The sequence below is a fragment of the Phoxinus phoxinus genome (assembly GCF_949152265.1).
Source record: "Phoxinus phoxinus genome assembly, chromosome: 1".
Taxonomy (NCBI): domain Eukaryota; kingdom Metazoa; phylum Chordata; class Actinopteri; order Cypriniformes; family Leuciscidae; genus Phoxinus; species Phoxinus phoxinus.
In genome coordinates, this window is record NC_136876.1 from 9,735,579 (window position 1) to 9,761,656 (window position 26,078).

At 40.0% G+C, this 26,078-nt stretch overlaps 1 protein-coding gene across 3 annotated transcripts in view; it reads left to right on the forward strand.

Moving 5' to 3' along the window:
• LOC307000367 (uncharacterized protein) overlaps positions 1-26,078 on the forward strand; it is a 214,432-nt gene that overhangs the window by 109,336 nt on the left and 79,018 nt on the right. Inside the window, exon 2 of one of the 3 annotated variants that reach the window (XM_079615919.1) lies at positions 12,222-14,487. The exons of 1 other annotated variant lie outside the window; for it this stretch is intronic. In XM_079615919.1, the coding sequence (XP_079472045.1) occupies positions 12,222-13,879 (1,658 nt within the window). In that variant the 3' untranslated portion in view covers positions 13,880-14,487. Of the gene's footprint in view, positions 1-12,221; positions 14,488-21,193; positions 21,804-26,078 lie in introns of those variants that run through there. One more of the 3 variants, XM_079615923.1, reaches the window with a different exon arrangement.

Below are 26,078 nucleotides of genomic sequence, written 5' to 3' on the forward strand. Positions count from 1 at the left end.
AAAGCTGGACTCCTGAAGAAAAAAACGTATATCTTCGATTTTATTTGCGCCTAGATAGATTTTCCGCCATTTTGAATTTTGTCAAAAACCTACTTTTGCGAACTAGTCCCTGGTTTTTTGCCCGATCGGAACCAAACCAGTGCAGAAATGTTCTCTGGAGTCTGATAATCAATAATTATCGAAAAAAAGTTCAATTATCGATTAACGGTCGCTAGGGGGCGTGAAATTAACGTTGTGGGAGGAGCCTATTTTACTAAAACGCCTATAACTCAAGTAGTAAATGAGATAACTTCACCAAACTTGGTACACGTGGGTACGAGGTCAATCTGAGGTCACGATAAAAAAAACACGTCGATTGGCCACATGGTGGCGCTATAACACAGAAAAAACGTATAAACACCTGACCGTTTGTCCGATTGACTTGAAATTTGGTATGCAGTGTCTTGGCCCAAGGGGCCATCTATGTCTAGAAGGATATTGGCGTATCTAAAAAAAAATGGCCGCCATTGGCCAATGAAGTTTAAGCACCCATTAGACAAGGTTAACGGAGGCCAATTGGAACGAAACTCGTCGGGCATGTTCAAATCGTGGCCAAAGAGGTCTGTAAGAGTTTTGAAAGAAATCGGCCACTAGTTGGCGCTAACGAGTTTTACGGCTCTTTAATCACATGGTGTTTCAAATATCGTCAGAATATGCATATCATTTGATAGATCTCCTCATGATGAACAACTTTGCTTCTAGAACTAATGCTGTCAATCGAATTGTTCATTAATTATACGCAATTACGTTAAAAACCTACTTTTGCGAACTAGTCCCTGGTTTTTCGCCCGATCGGAACCAGACCAGTCTAGGACAATTCTTTGGACTCTCTAGATCAATAATTATCAAAAAAAGTTGAACTTTTGCATTTTGCACATGGCTATAACAGGCTGATTAGAAAAGGGGCGTGTCAAAACACACTAAAAAGCCTATAAATCCTAAATTGAAACTCAGAATTTCACAAAAATTGGTGAGCATATGTGTAATAACATCATTAATAAGCATGCAAAATTTCATGTAGATCGGACCATAGGTGGCGCTATAACTGTTAAAAAGGTTTTAAACCATACATTTCCTATGGTAAATTGCCTGTATTGGCTGTAAATTGTGTTTTCCTATCTATGATGTCAGTGGTTAAATGCTTGCTAAATAAATCTTAATGTCTTTTAACGTTAATGTGCTTAAAGGCCTCAAAAGCTTGAACACCGATAAATGCTGCTTGCAGCTTTAATTAGGTGTTCAAGCACGAAGTGCTGAAAACCTATTGTAATTGTACCGATTTTTATTATTATTATTATTATTATTATTCTCCTGTAAAACGCATCATGCAGCCCAAACCGTATGTGCTAGAGACTTGAAACTTTGCCACAAGGTAGTACAAAAATCGAGGAGAGGTTATCAAATTATGAGCCCGATTGGCCTATAGGTGGCGCTATAGCAATCAATTGCGCGAAACTGCTCATAACTCCTAGACCGTATGTCGTAGACTCAAGTGTCTTATATCATTGGAAAGCTGACCACCTGACGTAAAAAATGTATATCTCCGATTTCATTTCCGGTATGCAAATTTTTCCGCCATTTTGAATTTTGTCAAAAATCTACTTTTGCAAACTAGTCCCTGGTTTTTTGCCCGATCGGAACCAAACCAGTGCAGAAATGTTCTCTGGAGTCTGAAGATCAATAATGATCGAAAAATAGTTGAATTTTCAAATCGGGCTCGCTAGGGGGCGCAAAATGAACGTTGTGGGAGGAGCTTATTTGACTAAAATGCCTATAACTCGAGAAGTAAATGATATAGCTTCACCAAACTTGGTACACATGTGTAGGAGGTCAATCTGAGGTCACGATAAAAAAAACGCGTCGATTGGCCACATGGTGGCGCTATAACACAGAAAAAACATATAAACACCTGACCGTTTGTCCGATTGACTTAAAATTTGGTATGCAGTGTCTTGGCCCAAGGCCCCATGTATATGTAAAAGGATATTGGCGTATCTCAAAAAACATGGCCGCCATTGGCCAATTAAGTTGAATCACCTATTAGACAAGGTTAACGGAGGCCAATCAGAACGAAACTCGGTGGGCGTGTTCAACTCATGGCCCCAGAGGTCTGTAAGAGTTTTGAAAGAAATCGGACACTAGTTGGCGCTAACGAGTTTTATGGCTCTGTAATCACGTGATGTTACAAATATCGTCACAATATGCATATCATTTGATAGATCTCCTCATGGTGAACATATTTGCCTCAAGAACCACTGCTGTCAATCAAACCGTTTATTAAATATTGACGAATATGTTAAAAACCTACTTTTGCGAACTAGTCCCTGGTTTTTTGCCCAATCAGAACCAAACAAGTCTAGGACAATTCTCTGGACTCTCTAGATCAATAATTATTGAAAAAAAGTTGAACTTTTGCATTTGGGTGGCTGTAACAGGGTCATTTTAAAAAATGGGCGTGGCAAATTACACTCAAAAGCCTATAAATCCTAAACAAAAACTCAAAACATCACAGAAATTGGTAGGCATATGTTTCATAACATGCTGAAGAAGCACGCCGAGTTTCATGGAGATCGGACCACATGTGGCGCTATAACTGTTAAAAAGCTTTGAAAACCATGTATTCCCTATGGTGACTTGCCTGTATTGGCAGTAAATGGTATTTTCCATCTCTGTAATCACGTGGTGTTAAAAACATCCACATAATATGCATATATTTTGATAGATCTCCTCATACTGAACAACTTTGCCTCAAGAACCACTACTGTCAATAAAATTGTTCATTAAATATTTGCTATTATGTTAAAAACCTACTTTTGCAAACTAGTCTTATAAGTGGTTTAATACTGCCCCCTTCTGGTCACTTGGTCATACTACTCACTAATATTGTTCTATAATTCATATTTAGACTTTATAAAATCACTATTTTAACATTTACAATCACATTTTGACAAAATTCATCTATTGGAGTATTACTATTGACAATTGTATCACACTGAGAAATGGGAATTGTGGAAGTGAAAGTGAAACGGAGGCCGCCATTTAGGCCACGCCTCCCGCAGTACAAATTCACTCATAACTCGAAAACGGAAAGTCGTTGCGCGCTCAAATTTTGATGGTAAGGTCCTCTCCAGGCTCTTAATCGAAATCTATTGTCGCGGAGCTCAGGAACGCCCCCCCGCGAATGTCGAATTCGCGAGACCTCCGAATTTGAACGGCTGTAACTCCCGAACCAGACCACCCCGATCCTTGTGGAATAGCTTGATGGAAAGGGCCCGTCCCCGCCTAGCTTCGATTCGATTTTGGTGCGATTTGGCCCGGGCATTCCCGAGATATAAGCCAAAAAAGGATTGCATTTGAAGGGGAATAACTCCCGGCCCCAATCACCCACCAACACCAGGATGGTCTCATTACACAGGGCACCTCGAGCACTATCTAAGCTCCGATTTTCAGATTTTTTCGCCTTCTCGTTCCCGAAATAAAAGTGAAAAACCAAATTTCCATTCATTCATTCACTTCAACTGTAAGATGGAGGCTGCAATAACACTGTTGTCCGCTAGAGAGAGCAGCAGGATTATACTTGTAATCTTTTTATCAGCTTTCAGCATTGACTAACAAACAAATGCTTAAAGCTATATCTTTGTTATTTTGATGGACGTGTAATGTGTGTAAGCATGCATAATGGAGTTAATATGGAAAAACTGGTTTGGTTTAGTGCAAAATACTGGTAAAAATCAAGACTTGTAAAAGTACATGTTAAAAGACTATTAATAAGTAGAATGTCCAGCAGAGGGCAGTAGAAGACCACTTATTGGCTCACTTTCATTTTACATGTATATATTTAGACACTAAAAAATCCCTTACATAACGATTACTATTATAACACAATCATATTTTGTCAGAGTTTATCACTTCATTTGTTCTGATGCTTCACATTATTGCTAGCAACATGGTAAATCATGGTAAATAACGCTAGAAACATGGTAAATCACAGTAAATAGGGTAAATCATGCTAGAATCTGGTGTATCATGGTTAATCCTCCTGTAACATGGTAAATCAAGGTAAACAAAGATAAATCATGGTAAACTATGGTAAATCATGCTTGAATCATATTAAATCAAACTAGAATGTATTCAACTGTTGTAAATCATGCTAGAACAAGGTAAATCATGGTGAATCATACTAGAACTTGGTATATCATGGAAAACTATAGTAAATCATACTGGAACATGGTAAGTCATGGTAAATCATGGTGAATCATTCTAGAACATAGTAAATCATTATAAATCATCCTAGAACATGGTAAATCATGGTAAACTTTGATAAATCATGGTAAACTATGGTAAATCATGCTAAATGTATGGTAAATTGTAAATCATGGCAAATGGACTTTTCTATCTATTATGTCAGTGGTTAAAAGCTTGCTAAATACAACGTAATGTCTTAAATGCTTTAATGTGCTCAAAGGCCTTAAAGGCTTGAACACCGATAAATGCTGCTTGCAGCTTTAATTATTATTATTTTTCTTCTGCCGTAAAACGCGTTGTGCAGCCCAAACCGTAAGTGCTAGAGACTTGAAACTTTGCCAGATGGTAGTACAAAAATCGAGGAGAGGTTATCAAAGTATGAGCCCGATTGGCCAATAGGTGGCGCTATAGCAACCAAATGCGCAAAACTGGTCATAACTCCAAGACCGTATGTCGCAGACTCAAGTGTTATATATCATTGGAAAGCTGGTCACCTGAAGAAAAAAACGTATATCTCCGATTTCATTTCCGCCATGATAGATTTTCCGCCATTTTGAATTTTGTCAAAAACCTACTTTTGCAAACTAGTCCCTGGTTTTTTGGCAGATCGGAACCAAACCAGTGCATAAATGTTCTCTGGAGTCTGAAGATCAATAATTATCGAAAAAAAATTGAATTATTGATCCACGTTCGCTAGGGGGCGCTAAATGATCGTTGTGGGAGGGGCCTATTTTTCTAAAATGACTATAACTCAAGAAGTAACGGAGATTTCTAAACCAAACTTGGTACACGCGTGTAGGAGGTCAATCTGAGGTCACGATACAAAAACCGCGTAGATTGGCCACATGGTGGCGCTATAATCAAGAAAAAACAAATACACACATGACCGTTTGTCCGATTGACTTGAAATTTGGTATCCAGTGTCTTGGCCCAAGGCCCCATCTATGTCTAGAAGGATATTGGCGTATCTAAAAAAAAAATGGCCGCCATTGGCCAATGAAGTTTAAGCACCTATTAGACAAGGTTAATGGAGGCCAATCGGAACGAAACTCGTCGGGCATGTTCAACTCGTGGCCAAAGAGGTCTGTAAGAGTTTTGAAAGAAATCGGCCACTAGTTGGCGCTAACGAGTTTTACGGCTCTGTAATCACGTGGTGTTGCACACATCCTCACAATATGCATATCATTTGATAGATCTCCTCATGCTGAACAACTTTGCCTCTAGAACTAATGCTGTCAATTGAATCGTTCATTAAATATTCGCAATTACGTTAAAAACCTACTTTTGCGAACTAGTCCCTGGTTTTTCGCCCGATCGGAACCAGACCAGTCTAGGACAATTCTCTGGACTCTCTAGATCAATAATTATCAAAAAAAGTTGAACTTTTGCATTTTGCGCATGGCTATAATTGGCTTGTTTAGAAAAGGGGTGTGTCAAAATACACTCAAAAGCCTATAAATCCCGTATAAAAACTCGGAATTTCACAAAAATTGGTGAGTATATGTGTAATAACATCATTAACAAGCATGCAAAATTTCATGGAGATCGGACAACAGGTGGCGCTATAACTGTTAAAAAGCTTTTAAACCATATATTTCCTATGGTAAATTGCCTGTATTGGCTGTAAATGGTGTTTTTCCATCTATGATGTCAGTGGTTAAATGCTTGCTAAATAAATCTTAATGTCTTTTAACGTTAATGTGCTTAAAGGCCTTAACTGCTTGAACACCGATAAATGCTGCTTGCAGCTTTAATTATTATTATTATTATTCTTCCGCCGTAAAACGCATCGTGCAGCCCAAACCGTAAGTGCTGGAGACTTGAAACTTTGCCAGTAGGTAGTACAAAAATCGAGGAGAGGTTATCAAATTATGAGCCACATTGGCCCATAGGTGGCGCTATAGCAATCAATTGCGCGAAACTGGTCATAACTCCTAGACCGTATGTCGTAGACGCAAGTGTCTTATATCAGTGGAAAGCTGGTCACCTGGAGAACAAAACGTATATCTCCGATTTTATTTCCGCCATGATAGATTTTCCGCCATTTTGAATTTTGTTAAAAACCTACTTTTGCAAACTAGTCCCTGGTTTTTTGCCCAATCTGAACCAAACCAGTGCAGAAATGTTCTTTGGAGTCTATTGATTCATAATCATCGAAAAAAAGTTGAATTATCGATTCACGGTCGCTAGGGGGCGCAAAATGAACGTTGTGGGAGGAGCCTATTTTACTAAAATGCCTATAACTCGAGAACTAAATGAGATAACTTCACCAAACTTGGTACACATGTGTAGGAGGTCAATTTGAGGTCACGATAAAAAAAACCGCGTCGATTGGCCACATGGTGGCGCTATAACACAGAAAAAACATATAAACACCTGACCGTTTGTCCGATTGACTTAAAATTTGGTATGCAGTGTCTTGGCCCAAGGCCCCATGTATGTGTAAAAGGATATTGGCGTATCTCAAAAAACATGGCCGCCATTGGCCAATGAAGTTGATTCACCTATTAGACAAGGTTAACGGAGGCCAATCGGAACGAAACTCGTCAGGCATGTTCAACTCGTGGCCAAAGAAGTCTGTAAGAGTTTTGAAAGAAATCGGCCACTAGTTGGCGCTAACGAGTTTTACGGCTCTGTAATCACGTGGTGTTCCACAAATCCCCAAAATATGCATATCATTTGATAGATCTCCTCATGGTGAACATATTTGCCTCAAGAACCAATGCTGTCAATCGAATCATTCATTAAATATTCGCAATCACGTTAAAAACCTACTTTTGCGAACTAGTCCCTGGTTTTTTGCCCAATCGGAACCAGACCAGTCTAGGACAATTCTCTGGACTCTCTAGATCAATAATTATTAAAAAAAAGTTGAACTTTTGCATTTTTCGCATGGTAAAATAGGCTAATTTAGAAAAGGGGCGTGTCAAAATACACTCAAAAGCCTATAAATCCTAAATAAAAACTCAAAACTTCACAGAAATTGGTGAGCATATGTGCAATAACATCATTAACAAGCATGCCACATTTTATGGAGATCGGACCATAGGTGGTGCTATAACTGTTAAAAAGCTTTTAAACCATAAATTTCCTATGGTAAATTGCCTGTATTGGCTGTAAATGGTGTTTTTCCATCTATGATGTCAGTGGTTAAATGCTTGCTAAATAAATCTTAATGTCTTTTAACGTTAATGTGCTTAAAGGCCCTAAAGGCGTTAAAAGCTTGAACACCGACAAATGCTGCTTGCAGCTTTAATTTTTCTTGATGCTTCAACTTCTCCTCACAAATTTATGATATATATGCTGTGAATATTTATTTAAACATTTTGAAACACATAAAAAATCTGTAGTTTTGTCAGAGTTAGAATTTTTTGTTGTTTTCTGATATATATTTTGAATTATCTGCTTTTGCAGAATTATCAGTGTGTGTTATTATTATTATGCAGTGTGTGTGTATGAGATAGAAAGTTCGTTCCACTTTGGGTTTATGCTCTAGGACCAGACCTTGATTTAAATGTAAAAAAAAATTTGATTTATGCCAGGTTTGTTTATTTTATTGGCCAATTTCTGTAAAAATGCTCTCTGTTGTAGTCACATACATTTGTGTGTTTGTGTGAGTGTGTCTGTGTGTGTGTATAAGATAGAAAGTTCGTTCTACTTTTTATTTATGCTCTAGGACCAGACCTTGGTTTATTTGTAGAAATTTTCAGATTTATAATGGATTTACTTTCATTTTTTTGACAAACAAAATAAAAAAAAGTCATTTTTTTCATTTTCCCATTCATTTTCAATGCGGGGTCATTTTGACCCCAAACACCTTAAACGGTAAAACATTTTTTACACACCTTTAGAACAACCAAATCAAGCCCAGGTTTTTTGTGCATGTTTAGATAGATTATTTAGGAAAAGTCACAGAGTTTCATGCCCCTGAGATGAAGGTAACACTTTTAAAAAATGAAGGAAAAGTCCATTGGGGTCAGCCTGACCCCAAACAGTGATTAAGGGTTAAAGGGGCAGCAGTTGAATTAATCTGCTGCTGTGTTTTAATGTTAACCAGACAAAGGATTAACTCTTGACTAAATAGGCTACCTTTTTTTGTAACTTCACAAAAAGATCCATCTATATTTAATTTATACAGTAATGAATATGCAGTGCATTAAATATATTTGATGAACAAATTAAATGTGGGGTATGTGATTTGCAAAACGGCCGGTAGATTTTGAAAATACACAACTCAAATGGTCCTACCTTCTTTCCTTTGACTCCACCCATTCAAAGAACATGGACCAATCAATGGTACGACCGATTGATTGACACACTTACTGTCCAATGATTCTAGGTGGTCTTGGAAATGATTGGCTGGTGTTTTTTGAGTCCTGCCTGCTCCACAGATGATTAAATTGCTTAATTTTTATTTCAGTGCTTCTAACTCAGTGGCTGTAAGTGGGTTAGGAATAGGATTTTAAGTGATTTTGAAAAAATGGCCAAAAAAGATAATTACATACCCCACCTTTAAGTTTACATTTAATAAACAAATATGATTTGACATTCTTTTGGTTTTTCTACCAATACATTTAAAAATGACAAATGCATGAATTAAGTTAATTGAAAATAAAAATACAGGTTTCGGTTACGGTATCGGTATCGGCGAGTACCAAAAATGAAAGTATCGGTATCGGACTCGGCCTGGAGGCCATCCCTACTAAAAATTGAGCTCAATGTTAAAATTGACCGGAGTTCTCCTTTAAAATGTATCCAGAACGTAGTCTGAGCGCATTTACACACACATGTGCGTGTGCGCGCAACGTTATGAATGCACACACACTCAACTTCTACGGAAGACTGTACTTTATTCTCGAAATGTTTCGACTTTATTCTCGAAATGCTACGTTGCGTTTGCAATGAAATTACTTTGCGTTTCAGGGCTTCTGTAAAATGTTACACTATTTACGTTATATACAGAACAGAACATCCATTTCGCGAGTGCATGTGTTAACATTTATTTAAAGCATATATATATATATATATATATATGCTTTAATTAAATGTTACACTAATTACGTTGTATACGAGACAACATGCATTTCGTGAGTGCATGTTTTTACATTCAATTAAATGTGTGTATATATATATATATATATATATATATATATATATGGCCTATATGCTTTAATTAAATGTCATACCAATTACGTTGTATACAAAAGAGAACATGCATTTCGTGAGTTTTATTTGCACTATTAAAAAGTTAGATGACATATTTCAACTAGCTAGCTTGTATGTTAGCGAAATGAAAGCATTCTTTCGAGCTATGAACCGCGTACATGGGGCAATGCGATCCTCCAAACTCCACCTGAGTTCATTTTGCCCGATGCCTTTTAGTCTGAGGCTGTTTCGTCTGATCCCTAATTGTACGAGACCTGACACTAGACATTGTTTTTCTTGAGATCTGAAGCTTTTCAGTCTGAGGCGCGATGCCGTTCTGTCCAATGACTGAAGCCTTTTAGTCTGAAGCATGATGCCTTGTCTTCATATGGCTGAGGTCTGAGGATGTCCTAAAATGTACACCGTACAAGTAACAGAAATAAGACTTGTCAGAGCATGTCAGAACTCCTTCAGGACCCAGAAAACACCTTCAGGACCCAGAGAGTTGAATTCCAAATCAAGATCAATGTACCTCATTCATGGAAAGATACTTACCGTAAAACTTCAAATAATAGCCGAGTCCCAAATAGACGCCTGTCTCTTTTACACGCCTGGTGTGGCTACAGGTTTGGATAAATAAAGGCCGGTCTCAAATAGAGGCCGGGTCTTTTTTTTGTTTCGGGTTGTATTTAATCTTCTAAAACCCGTGCAAGCAAGGCAGGAGGTATCGCACACCGGACGAGATGCGCCGCGTCTATGTATCGCACACCGGACGAGATGCGCCGCGTCTATGTATCGCACACCGGACGAGATGCGCCGCGTCTATGTATCGCACACCGGACGAGATGCGCCGCGCCGCGTCTATGTATCGCACACCGGACGAGATGCGCCGCGCCGCGTCTATGTATCGCACACCGGACGAGAAGCGCCGCGCCGCGTCTATGTATCGCACACCGGACGAGAAGCGCCGCGCCGCGTCTATGTATCGCACACCGGACGAGAAGCGCCGCGCCGCGTCTATGACAACTCGAGTTATCACACACCGGACGAGAAGCACCGCGCCGCGTCTGTGACAACTCGAGTTGATCACACACCGGATGAGAAGCACCGCGCCGCGTCTGTGACAACTCGAGTTGATCACACACCGGACGAGAAGCACCGCGCCGCGTCTGTGACAACTCGAGTTGATCACACACCGGACGAGAAGCACCGTGCCGCGTCTGTGACAACTCGGGCTGGGTACCGAGTCTCGATACTTTTTAGGTACCGACCGAATTGCCTCGATACTATCGAGTATCGAAAAATGACATGTTGTTCGGTTCCAGATTTCGATACCTAAGGAGTTAACTCGTCAACGTCAGTGCTCAAACAAATACATATGAAATGCACAACGACACACATAAAGTCGCTCACGCACATACACGCAAACTCTATTCACACGAAACGCGCGGAACTCTCCGCGCACACTCATATGAGACGCGCGCGCGCACGCACAAACTCTCGACACGCATACTTGAGACGCGAGCACACACACACACATACACACACACAAACTCTCCGTGCACATATTCATAGACGCGAGCACACACACACAAACTCTCCGCGCACATATTCATATGAGACGCGAGCACACACACATAATACCTTAAAGATGTGGAAAAGTCGATCAAAAGTGTGGGTACATTTCTCCAGGCTCGATGCCAACAGCGCGCGATGCAGTATTTGCAGTAAAATAATTGCTGCAAAGACCGGTACCACGACAAATACGATGAAGACCTTGACAGTGCACGGAGTAAACATAAGAGCAGAAAGTTGCTCCGTCTTCGACTGGTAAATGAAGAGATACCTTGTTGATCATTCCAGTTTTTATATTGCAATAAATAATAACCTACTGAATGTACACCGCCGTTCAAAAATGTGTTGGTTAGTCCGAATTTTTTTTCAGTAAGGATGCATTAAAGTTATCAAATGTGAGATTAAAACATGTGTAATGTTACAACATATTTAGTTTTTAAATAAATGCTTTTCTTTTGATTTTTTTTAGTCATCAAAGAATCATGAAAAAAATGTATCATAGTTTCCAAAATATTAAGCAGCAAACTGTTTTCATATTTCTGAAGGGTCATGTGACACCGAAGTAATGATTTTGAAAATTCAGCTTTGACATCACAGGAATAAATTACATTGTGAAATATATTCAAATACTATTTTAAATTGTAATACTATTTCACAATATTACTTAGGTTTTACTGTTTTTTTATTTAAAAAATTCAGCTTTGGTGAGCATGAGCGCTTTATAAAACATTTTTTGTTCCTTTGTGCTCTGGCTAAGGAGCATGAGTCAAACTGAAAAAATAGAACCAAAGTTTTTCTGAGGTAATGTTTAATGTAATCTTGTTAAAATGGATTTCATAAAATTGGTATCGAAAAAAGTATCGTTAGGAACCGGTATCGAAACTGAGGTATCGAAATTGGCATCGGATCGAAAGATTTTGAACAATACCCAGCCCTAATTGCAGCACAGGGTGAAGTCTCAACACTAAATTAAAGGCCTGTCTCATATAGACGCCTGCCTCCAATACAAGCCGGTGCAGTTCGGCGATTTGGGAAAATAAAAGCCCGGGCTATTATTTGAAGTTTTACGGTATTTGATCAAAATGATTGTAGTATTTTATAGCAGTTGTCTATTACATCAGTGCTCGCTTTTATGTCCTTTCACTTCATATTCATATATCGCTTTGTTTGAATTAATGTGATTTACTGAAAATGAAATATTTTTTCTTTCATGTCAGACCCGATGGAAGAGAACGAGGAGAGTGAAGAACTGAGAGAAGTGGAGGAGGAACATCATGTCAAACCTGGAGAAAAACCTTCGAGTCGCTCAAAGACTAAAAATAAATTTTTAAAGAAAAGAAAAGACAAGAAATCTTTCACCTGCACTCAGTGTGGAAAGAGTTACACATGCAAACAAAGTATTGAGCGTCACATGAGAGTTCACACCGGAGAGAAACCACATGAATGTGATCAATGTGGGACAAGTTTCACAGAAAAATTCTATCTTAATGTTCACATGAGGATCCACACCGGAGAGAAGCCGTTCTCCTGCGATCAGTGCGAGAAGTGTTTCACACAAAAAATACACCTTAAGATTCACATGAGGATCCACACTGGAGAGAAGCCGTACACATGCGATAAATGTGAGAAGAGTTTCAGGGATTCATCACACCTTAAGAGTCACATGATGATCCACACTGGAGAAAAGCCATTTATGTGTGATCAGTGTGAAAAGAGCTTCGTGAAATCTGATATACTTAAAATACACATGAAAATTCACACCGGAGAGAAGTCGTTCACATGTGGTCAGTGTGGGAAGAGTTTTCCATACAAATCAAGTCTTGATGTTCACATGAGAGTTCACACCGGAGAGAAGCCGTTCTCCTGCGATCAGTGCGAGAAGTGTTTCACACAAAAAATACAGCTTAAGATTCACATGAGGATCCACACTGGAGAGAAGCCGTACGCATGCGATAAATGTGAGAAGAGTTTCACGAATTCATCACACCTTAAGAGTCACATGATGATCCACACTGGAGAAAAGCCGTTCATGTGTCATCAGTGTGAAAAGAGCTTTGTGAAATCTGATCAACTTAAAAGACACATGAAAATCCACACTGGAGAGAAGCCGTACGCATGTGATAAATGTGGGAAGAGTTTCAGGGATTCAGCAGATCTTAAGAAACACATGAGAATTCACACTGGAGAGAAGCCGGTCACATGTGATCAATGTGGGAATAGTTTTGCAAAAAAAACATGGCTTGAGCATCACATGATGATCCACACTGGAGAGAAGCAGTTCATGTGTGATCAGTGTGAAAAGAGATTTACTTGGAGAAAAAATCTTAATGCTCACATGAAGATCCACACCGGAGAGAAGCCGTTCACATGTGATCACTGCGGCAAAACATTTAATGATACATCAAACCTGAAGTCACACCTGACAGTTCATACGAAGGAGAAGCCACATTCATGTTCTGTGTGTGGAAAGAGTTTTGCACTGCTGCAATATTTACATAAACATCAGAAAACTCACACTGGTGTGAGAGAGTACATGTGCTTTGAGTGTGAGAAGACTTTTATTTCAGCGAGCGATTTAAAACAGCATGAGAGGATTCACACTGGAGAAAAACCTTACAAGTGTTCACACTGCGACAAGAGATTCAGTCGTTCATCACATCTGAAAAGACATGAGAGGATCCACACTGGAGAAAAACCTTACAAGTGTTCACACTGCGACAAGAGATTCAGTCGTTCATCACATCTGAAAAGACATGAGAGGATTCACACTGGAGAAAAACCTTACAAGTGTTCACACTGTGTCAAGAGATTCAGTCAGTCATCAACTCTGAAAAGACATGAGAGGATCCACAGCAGAGAGAAGCCGCATGTGTAATCAGTGCGGAAAGAGTTTCTCTTTTAAAACTCACCTGAAGATGCACATGAAGATCCATGCAGTGTAAAAACCAATTAGTTTCCTAACAGCCATGATGATTGACGGACATTTTGTTGTTTGATTGTAGGGGTGGCCGTTCTGACAATTTTATACCGTGATCTTAAAGATGTCTACAAACTACTTTTCAATTTAATCATCAAGATTGTAATCTTTATGTCTCCATAAAATGTTAAAACTACAGTGTTCACCATGGGAGAAAAAAAAGTTTATCTATGCTTCATCTTTTTACTCTTTTAATTCCTTTTATAACTGTATCATATTTAAGCAATAAGTTACTCGAGGCAAGTGCTGTATCATGAATAAGTCACGGCTGAAGGGCGTTGTTAGACGCGAAGCGGAGTGCCTGCAACTATTGCTTTTATAAAACGTTTACAACACAATACACACAAAAAGTTAAAAAAAAAAATGTCAGCAACATTAGTGCAACTTTCATGAAGTTAAATCAATAAATGCATTCCTTCCGCTAGAAAAAAATAGTCCCTGACCGTGAACAACAACGTTCCAATGTGTAATATGCATGAAACCTCAAATAAAAACAAACCGTTCTCATTCTCAGTCTCATTCTTTTAATTATTTTTACAACACAATATATTTGTGAAATTTCCTCACACAAATAGGCTTAGCTTATCTCTCAGCATGAAATTTTGTTTTTTGTTTTTTTGTTTATACCGTTATTTTCTCTCTGCACAAAACTAAATATTTACATAGCCTAAATAAAAACACAAGGGCACATATTTTGATAGATAACAGGTAGGTCTTTAATCTATTATATTAATGTTATTAATTTAGTTGCTAAAATGCTGCCTAACAAGAGATACTTTTTTATTGTTGTTTATTTAAATTTATTTGAACATCTCCGTTTATTGTGCACGCATTAAATATTTGTCTCATTTCAATCGGCTCCACTGTGGTGATATTTAACGGGGTTCTCTTTAGTTGGGGCTCAGCACTGTCAGCAGTGTTTTCTGTTGCAGCAAGAATGTCACTCCAGTGCTTTCTTTAAGTTTGGCCTCCAGTAGCTCTGTAGTGAACTTTCACACTTATGTCCACTCACAGACGTAATTTCCCTCGATTCGAGACCAGCATCGGACAATCTCTGCACCATGGTGCTGCGAAGGCAGTGATTTGTGTAAATCTTGGAGGTGCCTGCTGCTTTACAAATTGTCGGCAACATTGTTGCGGGGTAGTTCACACCCATAGGCTCTCTTGTGTACCTGCAACAGTCAAAAACGAGAAACAACTTTAAAGATGCACTTGGTAACTTTTTCAACTTAATAAATCCGTTTAGAAATAATTTGGATGGTTAAATAATCTGTTCTGGTGAGAATGGTTACTTTCCCCACTCCCCCCAGAGTTCCCAGGCGGAAAACCAGCCTTGCAACATTGGGACTAACGTCCCGTTAAGTTGAAAATAGGAAGTCTCGTGAGAAGCGAGAACGAGCGAGAAAGAGCGAGAAACACGAACTGCTTTACGGAATACAAAATGTACATGTCAATGTTAAATGATACTGTGTATGATGTATTACCCACCTCGGTAGACATGCTCCACACGATAAAGTTGGTGCGTCTGGGACTCCACACCGGCTCCGACCATAACAAAAGCACATGAGCAGCGGTAGAAAGGGGGAGGAGGGTCGCCGGCGCGCCGCAAGTGACTTTACGACAGTGATGTGAAAAATATACACACCGCAGCTGTGGGGGGAGCTCGTTGAGAAAATCAGCAAAGCTTATTTAGCTATCAAAGCTAGAGTTACCGAGTGCCGCTTTAACACAACAAGATTTAACACAAATTATAAATAGCTAATATGATTTATGTGCTGCTGCGTGATCTACGTACCAAACACATTTAGAGAGGTTTTGCTTTTTGGGGTGAAGGTAAAAAGCAGGGGGGTTAGATGGCAGAAGAGAAAAGTACTTCTCTAGAGAGGCAACGGGACAAAGCGGGTTCCCAGTTTGTTGGAACATGAAGCTACGCCTGTTCTCCTTATTTCTGTCATGTAAGTCCTTATGTTTTTTTGTGTCTTCATTGAAGCTCATTGTGACTAGACCAGGGGTCACCAAACTCTGTCCTTGAGGGCCGCTGTCCTGCAGAGTTTAGCTCCAACCAGGTCCAACACACCTGCCTGAAAGTTTCTAGTTTGCCAAGTGATACCTTGATTAGTTGGTTCAGGTGTGTTTAATTGGGGTTGGAGCTAAACTCTGCAGGACAGAGCAAACTCTGCAAACCCTTCAGGACCGAGTTTGGTGACCCCTGCTTTAGACCATTTTCGTTTGTTAAAATGCGGAATGAGTCTGGAATGAGTTCTCGGTTCCCCTCTTTTCTTCTACGTCCGAAGTGTAACTGGACGTCAAACCAGACTTTGTTTACGAGTCCTTCAGGTGTGTTGGGATTAAGCCCATCGGACAGTTTTATGGTGCTGAAATCTTTAGTAGAAATCAGTGTGTGATGCTCCGTTTTATCACGACCCTCTCTTCTCATTGTCTTTACGACTCCAACGAAAACATTTTTGCATGAGGTGAATTCGCTGTCTCTCATCAGACACCAGGACAAACTCAAAGGTGGATCATTCAGGAATCTGTTCAGACCCGCACGTAACGCTACATAGCTACTGATCCCATATTTTTCGCCTTTGGAGCTTCTGACAGTTCCGTAGAAGTCACGGAGAAATGCGTTAAGTTCCGTCTTGGTGATTTGTTTAAAATCAATGCTGCAACCCTTTCACCAGTCACCGAAGAATTTCACTGCTCATTGGGTTTGCTGCACGGTATTTTTTTCATTACGAGTCTTCTCGAATGTATCAATGTTACATTGAAAAACATGATAAACGGAAAACGTGGACTAAATCGCAGAATCCAGTCAAAAAAATTGAATTTACTCCATAACAAGGAATATCATGGAATCTATAATGTTTTTGAAGAAAAAATCAAAAGCAGGTCAGTGGACTTGAATTAAATCCGATCACGATATGGACTAGTGTCTATGAATATTAAACCACAAAAGACTGTTCAAAATATAAATCCTGCATAGGGGTGTGCAATATTACGATTTTTGATCGTAGACGATTAAAATGTCTCCACGATCTGCTTTTGAAGAAATATCGTAGGATCGTCCATTTTATCAGTTTGCATTTCTGGCGCCTCCGTCTCAACATACTGTACAGCGCGACGTATATCCACATGAAATGCAGAGGAACGGGACACTGTAGTTCATAAAAATGTATTATTTGCATGTGCTTTAAAGCCTTGCCGGTTAAACATGTCATTCGCTGCTGATGCGCTGTTCTAACGGGCGCTTTGAGCGCAAACACCCGACGCGCGCACATGCACTAAAAGCCTGTCTAACAGCGCCCGTTACTGAACTAAGTAATCTTTCGAGTCTTATTGCGCTAATACTGTCAAATACACACAAGGTTTACATAAACAAAGTTGGTTATGTCTAAAGTGAAAGAACAACAGAAAAAAATGAAGAAAAAATCTGCTTGTCAAATGCGTGTAGACTCGTTGCGCGCAGATCTTAAAGTGACAGTAGCCCTAATAGTAAACATGCTGCCGCTTGTCCTTAAAGGAACAGTTACCCAAAAATAAAAATTCTGTCATTATTTACTCACTCTCTAATGTTGTTCCAAACCTGTATTAATTTATTTCTTGTGCTGAACACAAAATAAGATATTTTGAGGAGAGTGGCTAACCGGGCGGTTGCTGGTCCCCATTGACTACCATAGTATAGGAAAAAACTATTATGGAAGTCACTGGGGTACATCAACTGTTTGTTTACCCACATTCCTCCAAATAACTTTTATTTTCAACAGAAGAGGGAGACTTATTCGGGTTTAAAGCGGCTTGAGAGAATTTAAATTTTTGGGAGAACTATCCCTGTTAATAAAACAACAAAATACAAAGAGCATCTCACTCACTCTTGACTGAGAACTTTAATAGTAGCTTTAATAAGAATCAATGTAAAATTTATACAGTGAAGTCGATGTTGTTTTATTTTCATATTTGTTCATTTAATTACTTTCTTCAGTGCTGTTAAATAAACCTACAGCTGAAAAAATAAAACACTGTTTATTTAATTTGTATATTAAGTTGTGTATGTGTATCTTTGTTCTTAATTTTTAATAACAAAGACAATGACAAATATTTTTTATCTTCGCCACTTTGGCCTAAATGTCTGCCATTCTTTTTTATTTTATATTTTGTTACCTAAGGCTTTGTTTTTAAAATAGGGACATTAGTTTGGCTGTGATGCTCAGTCAATTGCAAAATAGTAAAACCAACATGAAAAGGAATCTTGATAAAATCGTGAATCGTGATTTTCCTGGAAAAAATCGTGATATGATATTTTTGCCATATCGCCCACCCCTAATCCTGCATGTTCTGAGTGTAAATAAATCCTCTCAAACGAATTACATTTACTCGCGTTATGTAATTGAGTAGTTTTTTTGTGTACTATAAGTAGTTTTTAAAATCTGTAGTTTTACTTAAGTACGTTTTGATTGAAGTATTGTACTTCACTACATTTGAAATCATATCCGTTACTGAGTAAAAAAAAAAATTATATATATATATATATATATAATACAAGGGGGTAAAAATCGCGCTCCGGAAACTATTGCAAGGGCGGGAAAATAAATGTGCAAAAGAAAAAAAGAGAAATGCAACACTGTCGAAAGCGAACCTTTGCCAGTATGGGAAATATTTGGATGTATAAAAAATGCGTGGTTGTCCTCGAGGATATATATAGGCCTACAATTTGCACAAAATGTGGACGCAAAGTGGCTGCAAACGGAGGAAACGCATAGAACACTATCCCTACATGCGGATTAAGGTATGTCCCGTTTATATTTAGATGCAGAGGAAATCCCAGAATCCATTCATGCAAATTGAATTTACAGTAGGCTATATAACGCAGATGTCACATAAAAGACGCAAACTGATGGATGGATAAATAAATCGAAAGTAGAGCTGTGCAATAAATCAAATCGCGACCTGGTCCATGAATATTAAAGTGCAAAAAGACTGCTACAGTGAAGAGAACAAGTATTTGACATACTGCCTATTTTTCAGGTTTTCCCACTTACAAAGCATGTAGAAGTCTGTAATTTTTATCATAGGTACTCTTCAACTGTGAGTGACGGAATCTAAAACAAAAATCAAGAAAATCACATCGGATTTTTAAGTAATTAATTTGCATTGTATTGCATGACATAAGTATTTGATACTTCAGAAAAGCAGAACTTAATATTTGGTACAGAAACCTTTGTTTGTAATTACAGAGATCATACATTTCCTGTAGTTCTTGGTCAGGTTTGCACACACTGCAGCTGGGATTTTGGCCCACTCCTCCATACAGACCTTCTCCAGATCCTTCAGGTTTCGGGGCTGTCGCTGGGCAATACGGACTTTCAGCTCCTCCAAAGATTTTCTATTGGGTTCAGGTCTGGAGACTGGCTAGGCCTCTCAAGGACCTTGAGATGCTTCTTACGGAGCCACTCCTTAGTTGCCCTGGCTGTGTGTTTCGGGTCGTTGTCCTGCTGGAAGACCCAGCCACGACCCATCTTCAATGCTCTTACTGAGGGAAGGAGGTTGTTGGCCAAGATCTCGCGATACATGGCCCCATCCATCCTCCCCTCAATACAATGCAGTCATTCTGTCACCTTTGCAGAAAAGCATCCCTAAAGAATGATGTTTCCACCTCCATGCTTCACGGTTGGGATGTTGTTCTTGGGGTTGTACTCATCCTTCTTCTTCCTCCAAACACGGCGAGTGGAGTTTAGACCAAAAAGCTTTTTGTCTCATCAGACCACATGACCTTCACCAATTCCTCCTCTGGATCATCCAGATGGTCATTGGCGAACTTCAGACAGGCCTGGACATGTGTTGGCTTGAGCAGGGGGACCTTGCGTGCACTGCAGGATTTTAATCCATGACGGCGTAGTGTGTTACTAATGGCTTCTTTGAGACTGTGGTCCCAGCTCTCTTCAGGTCATTGACCAGGTCCTGCCGTGTAGTTCTGGGCTGATCCCTCACCTTCCTCATGATCATTGATGCCCCACAAGGTGAGATCTTGCATGGTGCCCCAGACCGAGGGAGATTGACCGTCATCTTGAACTTCTTCCGTCATCTTGAACTTCCATTTTCTAATAATTGCGCCAACAGTTGTTGCCTTCTCCCCAAGCTGCTTGCCTATTGTCCTGTAGCCCATCCCAGCCTTGTGCAGGTCAACAGTTTTATCCCTGGTGTCCTTACACAGCTTTCTGGTCTTGGCCATTGTGGAGAGGTTGTAGTCTGTTTGATTGAGTGTGTGGACAGGTGTCTTTTATACAGGTAACAAGTTCAAACAGGGGCATTTAATACAGGTAATGAGTGGAGAACAGGAGGGCTTCTTAAAGAAAAACTAATAGGTCTGTGAGAGCCGGAATTCTTACTGGTTGGTAGATGATCAAATACTTATGTCATGCAATAAAATGCAAATTAATTATTTAAAAATCATACAATGTGATTCTCTGGATTTTTGTTTTAGATTCCATCTCTTATAGTTGAAGTGTACCGGTATATTGTTATAGAGTACCTATGATAAAAATTACAGACCTCTACATGCTTTGTAAGTAGGAAAACCTGTTAAATCGACAGTGTATCAAATACTTGTTCTCCCCACTGTATATAAATATATAACCTGCTTGATCTGCATGTTTCTGTAGGAATGAGCTTTGCCGCTTCGTCGACTACATACTCAAGCTCATGGTGTTTTAAGCGTCTCACAAATAATACGAGGACATGAAGACATGAACTTTTCCAGAACTGCTCTCAGAGAACGCCTGATGAGCATTTTCATAATTTTATTTGAGAAAAAAACATTATCAATAGAACAGGTCTTCACTACAACCCGTCAAAATAAAGGTTCGATTTAACAGTTAAACTGAAAAAGAAAAACAGCTCTTGAATTGAAAACGTTATGGCACTGTTGTATATGTTTAATGTATTTATTACATTAGATAATTGTGTCATTGATCAAACATTTTTAATAGTTCTCTTGACAGAAACATGGGATTTGTGCCTATAATGTTTTAAAAGTAATAATTGGAAGATCAATTTTCCTCATTCATGGAGAATTTCAGGGACATGTGTAATTTATAAAAAAATGTATATTTTAGGGCTCACTTTATGTCCTTTCACTTTATAATCATATTTCTCTCTTTGAATTTTGATGTACTGAAAATGCAATTTGCTAAACTTTTTTTGCTTTCATTTCAGAGCTGATAGAAAGGAAGGAGGAGAGTGAAGAACTGAGTGAAGTGAAGGAGGAGAGTGAAGAACTGAGTGAAGTGAAGGAGGAGAGTGAAGAACTGAGAGAAGTGAAGGAGGAGAGTGAAGAACTGAGTGAAGTGAAGGAGGAGAGTGAAGAACTGAGAGAAGTGAAGGAGGAGAGTGAAGAACTGAGAGAAGTGGAGGAGGAGAGTGAAGAACTGAGAGAAGTGGAGGAGGAGAGTGAAGAACTGAGAGAAGTGGAGGAGGAGAGTGAAGAACTGAGTGAAGTGAAGGAGAAGAGTGAAGAACTGAGAGAAGTGAAGGAGGAGAGTGAAGAACTGAGAGAAGTGGAGGAGGAGAGTGAAGAACTGAGAGAAGTGAAGGAGGAGAGTGAAGAACTGAGAGAAGTGAAGGAGGAACATTGTGTCAAACCTGGAGAAAAACCTTTGAGTTGCTCAAAGACTAAAAATAAATTTTTAAAGAAAAGAAAAGAAAAGCCAATAAATCTATAACCTGCACTCAGTGTGGAAAGAGTTTCTCAGACAACCGAAGTCTTGAGCGTCACATGAGAGTTCACACGGGAGAAAAGCCATTTACATGTGATCAATGTGGGAAGAGTTTCCCATACAAACAAAATCTTGATATTCACATGAAGGTCCACACTGGAGAGAAGACGTTCACATGTGATCAATGTGGAAAAACATTTATTTGGGCATCAAATCTGAAGACACACCTGACACTTCATTCAAAGGAAAAGCCACATTCATGTTCTGTGTGTGGAAAGAGTTTTTCACTGCTGCTATATTTACAAACGCATCAGAAAATTCATACTGGTGTGAGAGAGTACATGTGCTTTGAGTGTGAGAAGACTTTTACTACAGGGACAGGTTTAAAACGACACCAGAAAATTCACACTGGAGAAAAACCTTACAAGTGTTCACACTGTGACAAGAGATTCAGTCTGTCATCAAATCTGAAAACACATGAGAGGATCCACAGCAGAGAGAAGCCGCACACGTGTGATCAATGTGGGGAGAGTTTCTCTTTTAAACGTCGCCTGAAGATACACATGAAGATCCATGCAGTGGAGAAACCACATCAACACAGTCTGAAATCACGGTAAGTTCATCTAATGGCGCTTTTCCACTGCATGGTATGGCTCGGTACGGTTCGACTCGGCGTGGAACGGTTCGGCTCGCTTTGCTTTTCCACTGCGTGGTACGACTCGACTCGGTACGGTTCGGTTCGCTTTAGCTCGGTTGCTTTTCCACTGCAGTTAATACCGCTTCAAAGTGGGTGGGACTGATCGTTAATAGTTGCCGCCTCTACTGGCTCGGTAGTCACTTTTTAGTTGTTTTAATTTGTCCCTACACTGTTTGTAGGTCCGGTGGTAGCCGTGTGCGGCTAAGAGCTGTGCTACTTCTTGGAACACTTTGTGGTATCCACAACATTTAGTAATAATAATAATAATAATACATTTTATTTCAAGGCGCCTTTCTCGGCACTCAAGGACACCGTACAAAGATACATAAAACAATCAAAACTAGTATAAAATAAAAATAAGAAAAGGAACAAGTGAGAGAGGCAGAACATGTGATCAAATATGATAAGCAGTTTTAAACAGATGTGTTTTTAGTTGCAATTTGAAATGAGCAAAAGAATCAATGTTTCTGATGTGTGGTGGTAGTGAGTTCCAGAGACGGGGAGCAGAGCGGCTAAAGGCTCTGCTCCCCATAGTAGTGAGACGGGCAGAGGGGACTGACAGATGTACGGAGGACGATGATCTAAGAGAGCGGGTGGGGGTATGAACCTGGAGAAGATCAGACAGATATGGGGGCGATAGATTGTGGATGGCTTTGAAGGTTAGAAGAAGGATTTTGAATTGAATGCGAAACTGTACCGGGAGCCAGTGAAGCTGTTGGAGAACAGGAGTGATGTGGTGAATGGAGGGTGTTCTTGTTATTATGCGGGCAGCTGAATTCTGGACCAGTTGAAGTTTATGCATTGATTTGTGAGGGAGGCCAAAAAGAAGAGAATTGCAGTAGTCCAAACGTGAAGTGACGAGACTGTGGACAAGGACAGCTGCAGTGTGAGGGGTAAGGGAAGGGCGGAGGCGATTAATGTTGCGTAAATGGAAATATGCAGACCGGGTTATGTTATTGATGTGAGAATGAAAAGATAATGTACCGTCAAGGATGACACCCAGACTCTTAACCTGGGGGGAAGGTGAAACAGAGGAACTGTCAATAGTGAGTGAAAAACTGTCGGTTTTGGATAAGGTGGATTTAGAGCCAATGAGGAGAACCTCAGTTTTATTGCTATTTAATTTAAGAAAGTTTTGTGTCAACCATATTTTTATTTCAGAGATGCAATCAGTAAGGGTGGTGGGTGGGAGAGTGGACGATGGTTTGGTCGAAAGGTAGAGCTGGGTGTCATCAGCATAGCAGTGGAAATGTATATTATATTTGCGGAAGATATTGCCAAGGGGAAGGAGATAAATGATAAAAAGTAAGGGACCCAAGACAGAGCCCTGTGGAACACCTGAAGTGACAGTGGAGGAATTGGATTTGAAAGACTTGAATTGAACAAACTGAGTGCGGCCAGAGAGGTAGGATATGAACCAGTCTAACGGAGTGCGAGTGATGCCGATGGAAGATAACCTGTTGAGGAGGGTGGTATGACAGATGGTATCAAAAGCTGAACTTAGATCGAGAAGGATGAGGATGGTAAGGAGTCCAGAATCAGCTGCCATAAGGAGGTCATTTGTGATTTTGATTAGTGCTGTTTCAGTGCTGTGAAGTGGGCGGAAACCGGACTGGAACTGTTCATATAGGTTATTGTGGGTTAGATGGGAATGAAGTTGAGAGGAAACTGTTTTTTCAAGTATTTTGGAAATGAATGGTAAATTTGATATAGGACGGAAGTTGTTGAAGTCACGGGGGTTGGCGCCAAGTTTTTTTAAAATTGGAGTAATAGCAGCAGTTTTGAAAGATGTAGGCACAGTTCCAGTGGTGAGAGAGGAGTGGATGATAGCAGAAATATGGGGAACCAAGGAGGGAAGACAGGCTTTAACAAGTTGTGTGGGAAATGGGTCAAGTTGACAAGTGGAAGTCTTGGATTTCTTTATGAGGTCTGTGATTTCAGAGATAGCTGGGAGGTGGAAGGACGAGAATGAATGTGTGAATGGGTTAAAATCGTCTGAGTTGCTGAGGTGAGTGAGAGATCCAAGGTTCTGGTGGATATTTTTGAGTTTATCAGTGAAGAATGACATCATGGAGTTGCAAAAGTTGGTTGTATACATGTGGGGAGGGAAAAGGTCTTGGGGTTGAGTGATGTTGTTAAGTATGGAAAACAGTGACTTGGAGTTACCTTTATTAGCAATGATTATGCTGGAGTAGTAGTGAGTTTTGGTGTTTGCAATGGAGTCCTTATAACGTAAGATGTGTGTATTGTACATTTCTTTGTGAATAGTGAGACCAGTTTTTCTGTAGAGGCGTTCAAGTTGGCGACCTTTGGATTTCATGAGATGAAGATCAGGGGTGAACCAAGGGGCGGAAACGGAAAATAAAACAGATCCAGTTTTTACCGGGGCAAGGGAATTAAGAATTTTATGGAGTCCAGTATTGTAGTGGGAGACCAGATCATCAGGAGTGGATAGGTGAGTATCGGGGGGGAGGAATAAGTGGATACTTGAAGTGAGAGCGGTATGATTAATATTCTTTATATTCCGAAATGAAATAAAACGTGGTACTTTGGAAATGGAGAGAGAGAGTTTCACAGTAAATGATATTAGAAAATGGTCAGTTATAGGAAGTTCAGCAGCTGTAAAATCAGAAGGGGTAACACCAGAGCAGCAAATTAAGTCCAGGATATGTCCTTTTGAATGTGTGGGAAAAGTTATATATTGCTGACATCCAAAACTGTCTAAGCAGGAGGAGAAGTCTTTGGTAAGGGGCAGATTGATATTGTCCATGTGGATATTAAAATCACCCAGTAGTATTATGTTAGGTGAGAGAGTGAATAAATTAGTAAGAAAAACAGAAAAATCATTTAAAAAGTCACTATTCAGTTTGGGGGGACGGTAGACAGTAGCAATGATGGTTGGAGTGGGACCAGACAACTTGCAGGCAGCATATTCAAATGAACTAAAAACAGGCACAGACACCTGCGAGACTTTCAACTTCTCGCGATAGATTATCGCGAGACCTCCTCCCCGGCCGGAGCTGCGGGGTTGAGAGATGTAAACAAACCCACTAGGAGTGGATTCATTCAGCTGCGAAAAGTTGTTGGGCTGTTGCCAAGTCTCAGTTAAACAGAAAAAGTCTAGCTTACGGTCGGAGATGAGGTCCTGGATGAGATGTCCCTTGTCTGTCAGTGAACGGATGTTGAGCAGAGCGAAGTTGAGTGCAGTGTTTCCACAGCTGGTGGTGGTGTTAGCCGACCGAGCTAGGCGGGCTAACACGCTGTGGTCGACAGCCCGGTTGTTGGAACGTGAAGGGCGTCGAGTGCTGGACCAGATGGAGTTTATTACTGTTGAGTTGTTATAATGAAAGTTCCGGCGGGACCCTCTATGGATGTATCTCGGGCGAGGCTGGAAGGCGATGTCCGGATGAAGGTGGAGACCCTCTGGCGCAGATCCAGGCAGTTGACAGCGCAGCCGGAGCAGATCAATGGCCGAATAGTGAAGCAAACCCGTCACTAGTAGGTGAGCAGGCAGTAGAAAGAGCCAGAGACAGACGAGCAAAATGTATGTCCTAGCAGCCAACATTTTAGCTTTAATCAGCTTCAACGGCCAGTAAGCAAATGATGAGACACAGACCAGAGCATAACAGGTAAGCTAACAGCGAGCAGCGGCAGCAGGTTGCGCCAGCGTTCACTCGACTGAGCCGAG